General features: G+C 43.6%; 1 protein-coding gene across 1 annotated transcript; it reads right to left on the bottom strand.

Moving 5' to 3' along the window:
- Positions 1-1,120: 1,120 nt before the first annotated feature.
- On the bottom strand, positions 1,121-11,173 carry slc35g1 (solute carrier family 35 member G1). Its single transcript, XM_076028147.1, has 5 exons — positions 10,649-11,173; positions 8,241-8,421; positions 6,578-6,712; positions 6,062-6,258; positions 1,121-4,890 (listed from the first exon to the last, which is right to left on the bottom strand). The coding sequence occupies exons 1-5, from the start codon at positions 11,028-11,030 to the stop codon at positions 4,478-4,480; spliced, it is 1,308 nt and encodes a 435-aa protein (XP_075884262.1). The 5' UTR covers positions 11,031-11,173; the 3' UTR covers positions 1,121-4,477.
- Positions 11,174-11,606: the final 433 nt, after the last annotated feature.

Here is an 11,606-nt window from a genome sequence, read left to right as displayed (position 1 = left end):
GTGACTGAGTCAAAAATTCACAGCACCTTTCGGCATGCAGGCGATCACGTGTGCCAGCTACACACTTTGGTTGGGCACAGTAAGGCCCATTTTGGGACACAGTGCAACCACACCGTGCTTGTGTTGTTGACAAACAAAGGGGAAATAAACAAAGGCGTGACAAAATAGGGACAAATATGCTGCATGCATGCATGTGTGCACGCACAAAGGCCACTTGGCCAGGTGCTGCAGCTACCTGACTCAGTGGTTTCATAGCTCAGCCGCGGTACAATTGGCTCCCATTCATACGTGACCTCGCTCAACCTTCTCGACAACGTGAGCAGAGCGACACGGCGGGCCTTTGGGAAAAAATGATGTAAGCAAAGTAGAACGACTCGGCGCAGCTTGAAGCCTGTTCTGCTGACTTCAATCAGCTCGGAGGAAACAGTCGAGTGAATTCAGAAGTGATTGTAGTGGAAGCCAGAGAAAGAAAATCTGATGAAAATTGTGGATCATTTCTCTGGGGACTGAGCACTACGAGCACAGTTTTTGTTCCTTCTTGCTGTTTTTTTACGATTGATAAGAAATGATTTCTATTTTTACAGCACACTATTAAATGGTAAGTGCTGTATGTCATAAAGATCAGGGTACAATGCATTATCTAAGGAGGACATATAAAAACCTCTATATCATAAAATCCTAACCCTAACCTATAAAAAACTAAATAAGAAAACAAGTTAAACAGTTAAAATGTGGAGTCTGATTTCACAAACCCTCGAGGCTCTGAACTGGACCAGATTTAAATCTGTTTTAATGGCAGTGTGAATCTCAAAATCTGATTTAAATCAGACACATAACTGCATTTATTTAAAATCCAACATGCAAGCCGCATGGAATACAATGCAAATTTTACAGCACTTGAAAAAAAAAAAACCTTTGTACAAGTAGTTTTGTCTGAAAGCCGTCAGCTGTTGCCCCACAAAGAGGCGTAATAATTGAAATATTGTGTTGTACTGGGAAGGTAAGAATTTGTGAGGGGTCTGACAGCAGAATTTGGGATATTTGAAATACGTTATATTGCTGTATCACGGTAAAATGTTCACCGTGAGTCAGCATTGAAAAAGACGACACACAACATAAATTAGAAGATTACATATGATTTATTAATAAATCTTAATATACTAAATATAGTCATTACCTATGCAGAAATATATACATCATATAGATTGTCCTGATGTAATACGAAGACAGAAATAATAAATGTTTTTGAAAACTATAAAAACATAACTTTAGTAAGGTTGGTAAGGCTCACAGGTGTTGAAAAGCTTTTATCGGAACCATCCAGTAGAAAAGAAGAAAAAAAAAAAATCAACAACAACAACAACAAAATGCGCTCAACACGACCAGCATTCAAGTCCACTACAATAGCGTTTAGAAAAATCAATAGCAAAGCAAATCAAAGGAGAACATGGAGCGGTTGGAGAGCGGGTCCAAGTGCTGTCGAAGAAATAGCTCGGTGCTAACGTGTCGCTGCTTACGGGTCGCTGCTTACGGGTCGCTGCTTACGGGTCAAACAACCTTTTAGAAGGTCTGGACACCGAGTCACAAATCCACACATGTATCCTCATGATAACAGTTTAGAACTGTTGGTCTGGATTAGACGTTTCTCGTCCACAATGAAACGGCTCTCTTGTGCAGCACCTGCACCTCTGTTTCGGTTTATTTCAGCCCACAGCGACATACAGTGAGATTAGAACTTTACCAATCGGCACTGAGGCCCCGGTCCGACCTTTGGAACCGGGTATTTCCTCTCTAGGAGAGATGAATTAGGGAAACACTTTTACACTGCCACATTATACAGCCTGATATAACTGAGGCAACAACGGGAGTTCAAACTCCAGAGTTCACTCGTTGGCTGCTCAGGGTTCGACTTGATGACGACGGGAGGAAACACGGCCAGGTGGCGAGTCTTGACGATGCAGCTGACAAGATGACAGCGGCGTGAGAAACAGTGGGGAAACTGCAGGATTCTAATTAGTGGGCTGCCAGCATTAACTGTGTTTCTCTACACACAATTGTACACTTGGGCAGTTTCTACCAGCGGTGGCAGTGAAAAACTTTTTGCTTAGAGCTGAAAGTGCTAAAATCTCAGAGACATGAGCCGCTTGGCTAATCTGCCCTTGTCTCATCAAACACTGTGGGAGTTCAACAACGTTAAAAACTAGAAAACTGTTTTTTTTTTAGTTTGCAAAGTGTGCACAAAGATGACGTGTATTACTTGTGCGCTCAGCCTGGTTCAACAATTCATCATCCATGAGAGAATAAACACCACCTCCACACCTGCACACGCCACCACCAATGACCACTGGTGATGTAATGTGGTGAGTGGTGTGCGCATCAATCCAAAAATTGGTACCAGCGTACCGAGATTGATAGTGGACAAGTGCTTTTATATATTTTGTTTTACCGGAGCTTTTCCCGAATTCTGTCCTGGGTTTTTAACTCATTATTAATCAACATTAGGAAGAAAAAAAACTCCCAAACACTTTAAAGGTCATGAAAATCCAATCAGATTTAGCAATTGGATTATATATTGAACTTAATTCTCACAAAGTCTCACTATGGGTGCCAGTGATACTGGCCTTGTCTTTAGTTTTACAGTGTTGCACACTAATTATCATCCCAGACTGCCTGCACCACCTGTTAGCGATTCTCAATGAAATAAATAGCTGAGGGCAGACTAAAACAAATAATGATGAATAAATTAATAAACATGCTGCCGCTTTGAAAGGCCAGCGCTCAATTGGGATTTCTGCACCAGACAATAAGTGTACAGCACCCTAGTCTACTGGCCGAAGTGCCAGATTTGGAAAACAGTCAGTAAGTCTCGGTTTGTTTTTCACTGAATCTGGCAAACCTGAGTGCAGTTACATCAAACTGCAGACCTTCCTTAGGGAACAATAACAATAATAATAATAATAATAATAATAATAATAATAATAATAATAATAATCATCATCATCATCATCATCATCATCATCATCATCATGTTTGACTCTGAAGTTATCACTGTCACACCTGTTGTCTGTGGATTAAATACACAGACCATCCTGGACTGTCTCACCACCACCTTTTTCTCCTCCAGGGTCTAAAATTGTAAAAAAGAAAAAGAAAAAAAAAGAAAAAAAAGGGGGGCATCTTGGCATGCGCTGTCATATTCAGCAAATAAACAATACTTTGTGATTACAGTGGGCAAAATTGCACGTTTTACCTTCCAAATACAAAGTGCAAACAAACAATCTCGGCCCTCCCCTCGCCCTTTGAGAATCACGGAAAACAAACGTTCGCACGGCTGTAAACACGAATTAGATGCTTTAGCTCTGCATTAAGCACGAGTCAACGGTGGGGAGGGACGACTCCTTACAAATTCTTGCTTGATTTGATCATGCAAGCAGCGTGAAAAGCTTTTCAAAAGCTTTCTTTCCTCCCAGACCAACACTCTTGCTGTACCTGAGAGGTGCCCTGCAGAAGTTGCTGGGTTACCAAGCAGCTCTAGAGCTTAAAGTTTCTTGTTTAAGGCACTTCAAAAATATTTATTTTTTTGTTAAAAAAAAAAAATAAACTATGCGTTGAAAGAATAATAGATTTTAGATGTTTTATCTTTAAAATAGAGGAAAAAAGAGTGTTGACAGAGGCAAAGTCTCATCAAAAATACTTCAATCAAAAAGTAATACATTTCCTATCTTCCGAGATAAGGACGTTGGGTGAGATATAGGTATAATTATCAAAAGATTGCGCAATTATGAGAGATCCCTGAGATAAAGCTACAGTCTGAGCCTGATTTCAAGCAAAATTGCAATTTCAGCATCTTTTAATTGTCCAACTTGTTTTTAGTGCTGACGTTTGAAAACAGCAATACTTGCACTGACGGCAACTCAGAGATATTTTCTTTATCTCATTCCCTATGATTGTCTAATGTGACCACATTTAGAAATTTTTTTTTTTTTGTTTGTTTTTTTACCCTGTAGCTATTATTTGGGCATAGAAACTAAGGAAACTGCTCTGAGGACAAAACCCTGTCGATCTGCTTTACTTTGCCCAAATAGTATTTCATAACTACTGCATATCTGGCCATTGAAACAAAGCATGACGTCCTAGGCAAGTCCTAGGGGACGCTGTGTTAGTTCAGCAACTTTCTTTGAATTCCCATTTGTTTACACAAAAATAAATGCGGCACAAAAAAAGGTACACACGTTGACCCCCAAGAATCAACGTGCATAAATGTACACAAAAAGGAAATTAGAAACCCATCGTAAGTTCCTCACTGACCCACTTCTTTTGGATTCATCTGCAATACTTCTGCTTTCAACTCTGCAACGAGCGGAAATCTCCCTCAGAGGCTTGTGTGTCGATAACAAGTAAAACACAGAAGAATTCAGGGACAGATGAGAGTGAAAGAAAGAGAGAGATGGGAACACCACAGCGTTCCGTGTCCTTCTCAGGACTTGCGGGAGTTTGAGTACCACTTCCGAAGTGCCACCCCGCTCGTGCTCACCACGATGCACAGCGCCCCTCCGAGGGTCCACAGTGTCGGCACGCGGTTAAAGAATATGAACTGGAAGATGAACGCCAGCAGCACGTCCACGGTCCTCATCAGGGCCACGGGTCCGGCCTTCTCGATCTGCAGGGCTTTGGTGAGGAAGGTCTGGCCGGCGATGCCCAGAACGGCAATCAGCATCAGCATCCAGCGATCGCGGCCGCAGGGCGGCAGCTTCCACTCCCCGAGGACGGATACGGTGATGACGCACTCGACAAAGCCGATGACGGCGTAGTACCAGACGGAGAGGTAGTAGTGGGCGCCCTTGCCGATCTTGCGAAGGACGACAATCGTACATGCGGCCGCGATGGCTCCTGTCCATACAAAGGCAAGAATTAGATGCTAGAAAGGCGTCGGATGCAGCCATGACACTGTTTTCCTACTCCAGAAACTCTCCAGAACTCTCTTCCCTCGCTTGCCCTGCTTTTAGGAAATCTTTCTGGAAATGCACTGATATTTTTGAACATTTTAACAAAGTATAATTGCAATTTGCAGGTGCTTCCATTGAATGGTGTGACAAGAATAAACTCTTTATGCGTCATGTCAGCAGCAAACTAGTAACAATGTTCAAGTGCATTGTCCCTGTCAAATTTCACAAATAAACAAACATGGATTTGGATTCAAAAGAAAGTCCAGGATAAGGTATAACGTGAAACTGTTAACATTTGTCCTTTCATAACTTCCTGACTTTTATAATAAAGGGACATATTGGCAAGAAAGCTTCCATCTTTCGTCAGTATCAGAACATACAATAGTGAGCAGCAGTGCGGAACCCTGTGTGGTCTATTTTTGTTCATCATTCAGTTTTGCTGCTTCTACTCAGAGATGAGTGCAGCTTTGCTCGGATGCTTCCCGGGAGGAACATAAAAGCAGTGCAATTAAAAATGACGCCCTGCCTTGTTGAGTAATGTTGCTCTGGTGTATTTTGTCTTCGTATTGCATTGCATTGTGATGCTTACAAAGCAGCAATAAAATCTGATTCTTTCACAGCTAAATTTTTGGGACTCATGCTGGGAAAACAGGAGGAACAGGATTGTGTTGTATCACTCTCTGTATAAATAAGATAGTTTGATTTGCTCCATCAGTGAACGGAAATGTAAACGGTGCATCCTGTTAAATGTGCAGAGTGCATTTGGTGATCGATCTATCTATCTATCTATCTATCTATCTATCTATCTATCTATCCATCCATCTATCCATCTATCCATCTATCAATCAGCATAGAAAGACAGTGATTATTTCCACAAATTTCAAGCGGCAACACTAAAGAAAACCGGCATTCTTTGGGGAGCTTTTTTAGAGAAGTTTCTGTTATGATGCAGTTCCACCTTTGCTTTACATGACAACAACGTACTGGCTCCAAAGTGCGACCAGCACAACATTCTTTCTCGCAGGGTAAACTGGCAGAGTGGACAACACTAGAGTGACCATTGACCAGCCGTGGCTACTATGCCCCGTCTCCTTGGGGCATAGTGTACTACTTACCTGCAAATGCAGCGATAGTGCCCTTGATGTGGTTCGCGTAGTTGCCCTCGATGCCGTGCAGATGCTTTCCAAAGATGAACGGAGGTCGGGCGATGAGTATGACTCCGGTGAGGGTGAAAACAGTGAAAACGCCGTCCCAGATTGTGCATTTCTCCTTCAGGAAGATCCAGGCCAGGAGGGAGGTAAAAACTGGATTACTGTCGGGGGTCAGTGAAGAGCAAACAGACAATCACAGCCGGGTTGCAAATAAAGAGGCAGAGAGGTGAGCCAGCAGAGATCAGAGAGTAAGCAAGGTGCAAAGACGATGGTGCAGAAAAGTTCTGAATATTGTGTGTGAACGATCCATCGCAGTGAGCAGGCTTTGCCAGCTCTTTGGTAAGCTGCAGGGAGGCCATGGGAATGATGATGATTAAGAGAGATAAAGCGATAAGTGAGACGTGAGAGGAACGGGAACAGGAGGAAGATTAATGTAAAGGCAACCTAAGCCCTTCAATTATGTTCCCGTCTTGCTCTCACCTGAACATGATGACGGTGGCATCTGCCAGAGGCATCTGCTGAACGGCATAGTAGAGCAGGATCATGGCGTTGGAGCCGATGAAACCCCGGAGCACCAGATACTTGCGTTTACCTTTGGGACCAAGGAAGCCCAGCCTGGAGAAGGAGAGATATGAGGACGATGGACGAATGAATGACAGAGACGTAAAGGACGGATGGCTGGACGGATGGAGACGAGGCAGCAGAGCAGCATGGTTGAGCTTAGAGTTGAGTTGAGCTAAGAAAACCAAGACACAGCATTGATGGGTGTACACCAGAGTGGGCCGGGCTGAAAGTAGTTCATGAAGAAAGATGCGAAGATGAAAGGATGAATTGGCAAACTGAATAATCGTCTCTGAAAACTGTCATCATTTTGGTTTCACAATGCGACTATTGTGAGACAGGTTTCAGAAAAGGTCCAGTGTTAAAAAGGAGTCAATTGGCATGAAATGAGGTAAAAAGAAATTACTAATGTACATATCCGGTCAAATAAACCAACGAAAACTACATCAGCTGTTACATTTACTGATAATAAGCATTAACATTTACATAAATGGCAGATTCAGTTCCAACAAGGCGGCTGATTTGTACCACCGTGAACATGCAGAAGCCCATAATGTGGAATCAATCTGTGATTTATTTCAACCTGACATCGCAGCTGGTATAGAAAGAGATTTGAGGTCAAGCTGGACATCAGAACACTGGAATTAAAATCTCTGGTGTTTGCGGTGTGCTTTATTAATAGATGGTCCTAAATGCTACACACTGGGCCTTTAAATTGACTGCAGCGTTCACACACACACATGCGTAGTGCAAACCAGCCCTCGTTTATCAAACAAGTACAGATACAAACTACGCATGCCTCTGATATGACTTGAGAGGTATAAATAATAATCTTGGGCCTGAGTCCACCTGCACAGTTCAAGTGGACGAAGAAGTGGGTGATGATAAATGAAAACAACTCTCACTTCAACCATAAATCACGCCAAGATTTCCTTTTGCTTGGCCAAGCATATTAAACAGCAAAGAAGAAAAACGTGTCTGCTCAGGAATCCAGTTGTGCTGTTTGGAAGCCTGAAAGGTGCTACCACAGAGCCAGAAACTGTGTCTGAACACGTAAAGTGAACAGCACCAGTGTGTAAATGTCACCTGCAGCTGATGTTTTAACATTTAATATATTACCCATATATATCCCATATGTTCCCTGATCAAATTAGGTTTATACAGGATCTGACTGATAGAACCCACAATTACATTGCAAACTTGGATTAAAACTCAATTCAGGCATTCAGGAAAGTGGTGGCACGGACTCACAAGGCAAGAGTTTTACTCAAAAAGCTGAGTTCAATAACAGTTTTTGAAGCAAAATCCTGTTGCAGAAGCACATTGCTGTTGTTCAAATGTTTCTCAATTTAACTTCTCCATTGTCAACAGCTTCAAAGTTGTTTTTTTTGATTAACTGTTCAATATCTGTTGCGCCATGTACAAGGACACGTATAGTGTAACTGAAAGCAGACTCACCAATCTCTCGTTCCAGAGGTCACAGACATTAAAAAGCAATATGCCGTGAAGAGATCTCACATTTGACTTTGAGCTGCTTATGTGTACACGGGTGCAGCCGTCTGCATTGGTCTGGTGCGCTTACTTGTGGTAGATGAGAAGGGGCAGGATGAAGAGCATCTGGAAGAAACAGCGAATGGCGCTGATCTCTATGGCTTGGATTCCTTGGATGGATTTCACCACCAGGCCGATGATGGAGAAGAAGACTGTGGACAGGAAAGCATAGAACAAGCCGAGACCTACACACTTCTTTGGTTTCTGTGCATCTGCGGAGAAGAGAGAAAAACGTGCAGGAAGATGATGAGAGGTGTGGAGTTTATGTATTTATAAAGCACTGATTTATTGTACTAAGTACAAGTTACAAGTAAGCGGGTCAATGCATTCATTCCCTGTTATTCTTAATATATTGAGGGCAAGTAATAATCTTCCATAGACTGATATTTCAGAGACTCATATAGCAAAACCCCAATCTAAAGGAAACAGAGTCTGGAGATGGATGCTGAATGGAAGGTGGGATCTCAAACCTGGACAAAGGAACAAGGAATGCAAGTGACTGATCACCTGATCTGGCTTTGGCACTGCCTTGACTTCTCTCCCTGAACTAGCTTTGCATGCCTCCCATCAACGCCCCATCCCCCACTTCACATTTGCAGCCCTAATGCTGATACAGTAACTGAATCATTGAGGAGTGATGTGGGGAGCATGTTTTGAAACACTGCGGTGCTCAGGGTAAAATTCAGGTGAGGAAACCACAGGCGGGAGATTATTCAGTCTACCAGTGCAGCCGTGTTTGCAGACCGTGCCTGGGAAACAATAAACAGATAAGCTTGTGAATATTGGATTTCCACCTGGGGTGACTGGGGTGTCTCCCTTTGTATTAAAGCACAATGGGTGACGAGATTGACTTACCACTTCATTTATTTTCAGAGAATATGCCAAGCTGAAAACACGAGTCCATAAACAAACTGTAAAGTGTTGCTTACGTGTTCATGACAGATAAAAGTACAGTAGTACAGCCACATATTGACATTGACTTGGCACCCACTCACTGTCCCTTACTGACCGGGCAGAGCACAAAGTGCCTCTCATTCACTGGAAAGGCCTTTCTTTCTCTTTGTATGAGCACAGACTTCAAGATCCCACACAGCAACTAGGCATTACAAACAAGACACTTGGGACACTCAACTCTCAAACTGTCACAGACAAGCGCTGCGTGGTCTATGTTGCAGCATCAGGTTTTCGGACAATTTTAAAAAGAACAAAATCCCTCCTTTACTACTCTTGCTTGCGCCACTTTTCAGAAAGATTGCACTAAAGGGTCGCCCTAAAAAATAAGGTTGTTGGGAGATTGTAAATGGCACTGGTGACTTTCTGGATACTTCTCCCCAACACCACACTTTGCAAACTTGCAAACATTACGGTCCAACAAACCATCAGTTTTAGTATCAATCTACAAGCGAGTGTGTCATCTTTAGAGACAGACTGCTCCACTGGAGTCTGGGAGGGAAACACTTTCTGAAGACACATTTCAGAAACTATTTATCTGTAAAGATTTGTACGATTTCTCACTGAGGAATTTTGAGGTACTGCTAAATATATAAGGTCATTATTAATTATAGTGATGTATGGGTAGTCAACAGCAATGAAACCGTGTGCGGTAGTAAGAGAAAAAAAAAAGAGAACCAAAGAGGTAAGACAATCTCTATCATGTTGTCATTCCACATACGGTTGTCTGTGTATGTATAAAGGGGATCACTGTTGCTTCCCTCTGCAGAAAAATGATATTTGTGACCATGCCTTTCAATAGTTTGCAGAGAGAAGACGAGCCGGTCGTCAGAAAGTAATGGATGTCCACTGGCACAGACGGGGAGGGCTAAACATATTAAAAGCAAAGAGCGTGCGGGCATATGGTGCGCGTTGCTGGAAAAGTGCACAGTCATGCATCCTGTTACGGGATTGTGGAAACGATAAGCTGGTTTACAGCCCCTTTTTTCTTTTCTTATAACGGTCAACACAAAGGTCATTCCTCGACGTAGTCATCCTGAGACGTGAGGCACTATGACCGAAATAATAATTTTAAAAAAATAATTAAAAACAAACAAACTCCACTTTCACTGTCTCCAACTTTTATCTAATCACTTCAGTGCCAACGTAACCGGCGTACATTGTAAACAAATCACGCTTCTAAAAAGCGGGAACAACAGAAGCCGGCGGCACTTTAATCTTGCCGTCTAAAAACGGACATCCGCGTGCGGCTGCTTATAGGCTCGCGGCGTACACGTGACGCCAGCGACGCTATCTACTGATACACGACGCGAGAGACGGTTGTGTAACGTGGTCTCAACCCTGGAAGAAGCCCTCAATGTCCGCTGTCATTGTACTTTATTTTTTTTGGTAACATATATGTTGCCTTTGCCTGACATGTAAACGGGGGTCTCGCTCTCCTTCAGAACAAACTTTCCTCGAGCCGCTGGCGCGCGCGCCCTTCACTACCTTCGCGTGCACCATCCTCCAGGGATGGGGGCTCGTTGCTGACGCAAGACGCCGGCTGGCAGAAAAGCCGCTTCCTCTCGCCGTCTTCCGGCAAATGTCCGTCCCCGTGTCCCGTATCCGTACGCCGAGCATCATCGTTTTCCTCCTCCTCCGCCGCCGCCTCTTCCTCCTCGTCGTCATCGCCGTTCGAGCGCCGCGACAAGCCGCGGCTCCCGTGCAGGCGAACCCGCTCCGCCGGCCGTTCAACGTCGTCATGGTCGCCGCCACGACCGCTGCTGTTGTCGTCGTCGTCGCCGCGGCTGTCAACTTTGTAAAACACCACGGTAATGTCGTCCTCCGCGTCTAAAGGCCGCCCGTGTGCGATGTGGTTCCTGTCGCCCATGATAGAGTGTGCCGGCTGAGCGACAGCATGCCTCGGACCGAGCAGGTTCGTCCGTGTTCGCCTTCTTTTGGAGCCCTGAGTGACTGAGAAGGTGAACTAACCTTGGTGATAGCGGAGCCAAACTCGCCCTGCAATGGTTACTTCACCCACGTGGGGGCAGGAATGAACTCAAAACGCATCCATTCCATGTCCAAATTACCAAAGTTTACGCCCATTTTTTTTTTAGGGGGCCATAAACCATCGTGCGAATGGACTTGTTTTATTCTCTAAACCCCATCAGTGCGGTTAACATGGTTGTTTCAAAGCCAAGTTGTTCACTAAACACGGACCTCATGAACATGAAACCCCATATAACCTGTCATTAGTTCATTGTATGCTCTTGTTCACAATGCTTGCTTCATTACAGTAAACACCACAAGATCACAGACAACCTTTGGCCTTAGAGAGATGTGGCTTTTATCTTGACTGTATTGAATGATAAGCCGCAAGAATACTGCTGTGATCTACATTTTTGATTAAAGCATCACTGGTTCAGAATTGACACAAAACCAGATTGTATTCCATTTCTGGAGCACA

The sequence above is a fragment of the Nelusetta ayraudi genome, unplaced genomic scaffold (genome assembly GCF_046127955.1).
Source record: "Nelusetta ayraudi isolate G7.1 ecotype Tasmania unplaced genomic scaffold, CSIRO-AGI_Nayr_v1 ptg000022l, whole genome shotgun sequence".
Taxonomy (NCBI): domain Eukaryota; kingdom Metazoa; phylum Chordata; class Actinopteri; order Tetraodontiformes; family Monacanthidae; genus Nelusetta; species Nelusetta ayraudi.
The sequence above is the reverse complement of the archived record's forward strand: the minus strand, read 5'-3'. Positions and strand labels throughout refer to the sequence as shown.

Coding starts and splice junctions, on each gene's coding strand:
- slc35g1 (XM_076028147.1), bottom strand. CDS start 11,030: ATGGGCGACAGGAACCACATCGCACACGGGCGGCCTTTAGACGCGGAG. Junction 8,422..10,648: donor GGAGGATGGTGCACGCGAAG/GTAGTGAAGGGC, acceptor TCTTCTCCGCAG/ATGCACAGAAACCAAAGAAG. Junction 4,891..6,061: donor CACTATCGCTGCATTTGCAG/GTAAGTAGTACA, acceptor TTGTATGGACAG/GAGCCATCGCGGCCGCATGT.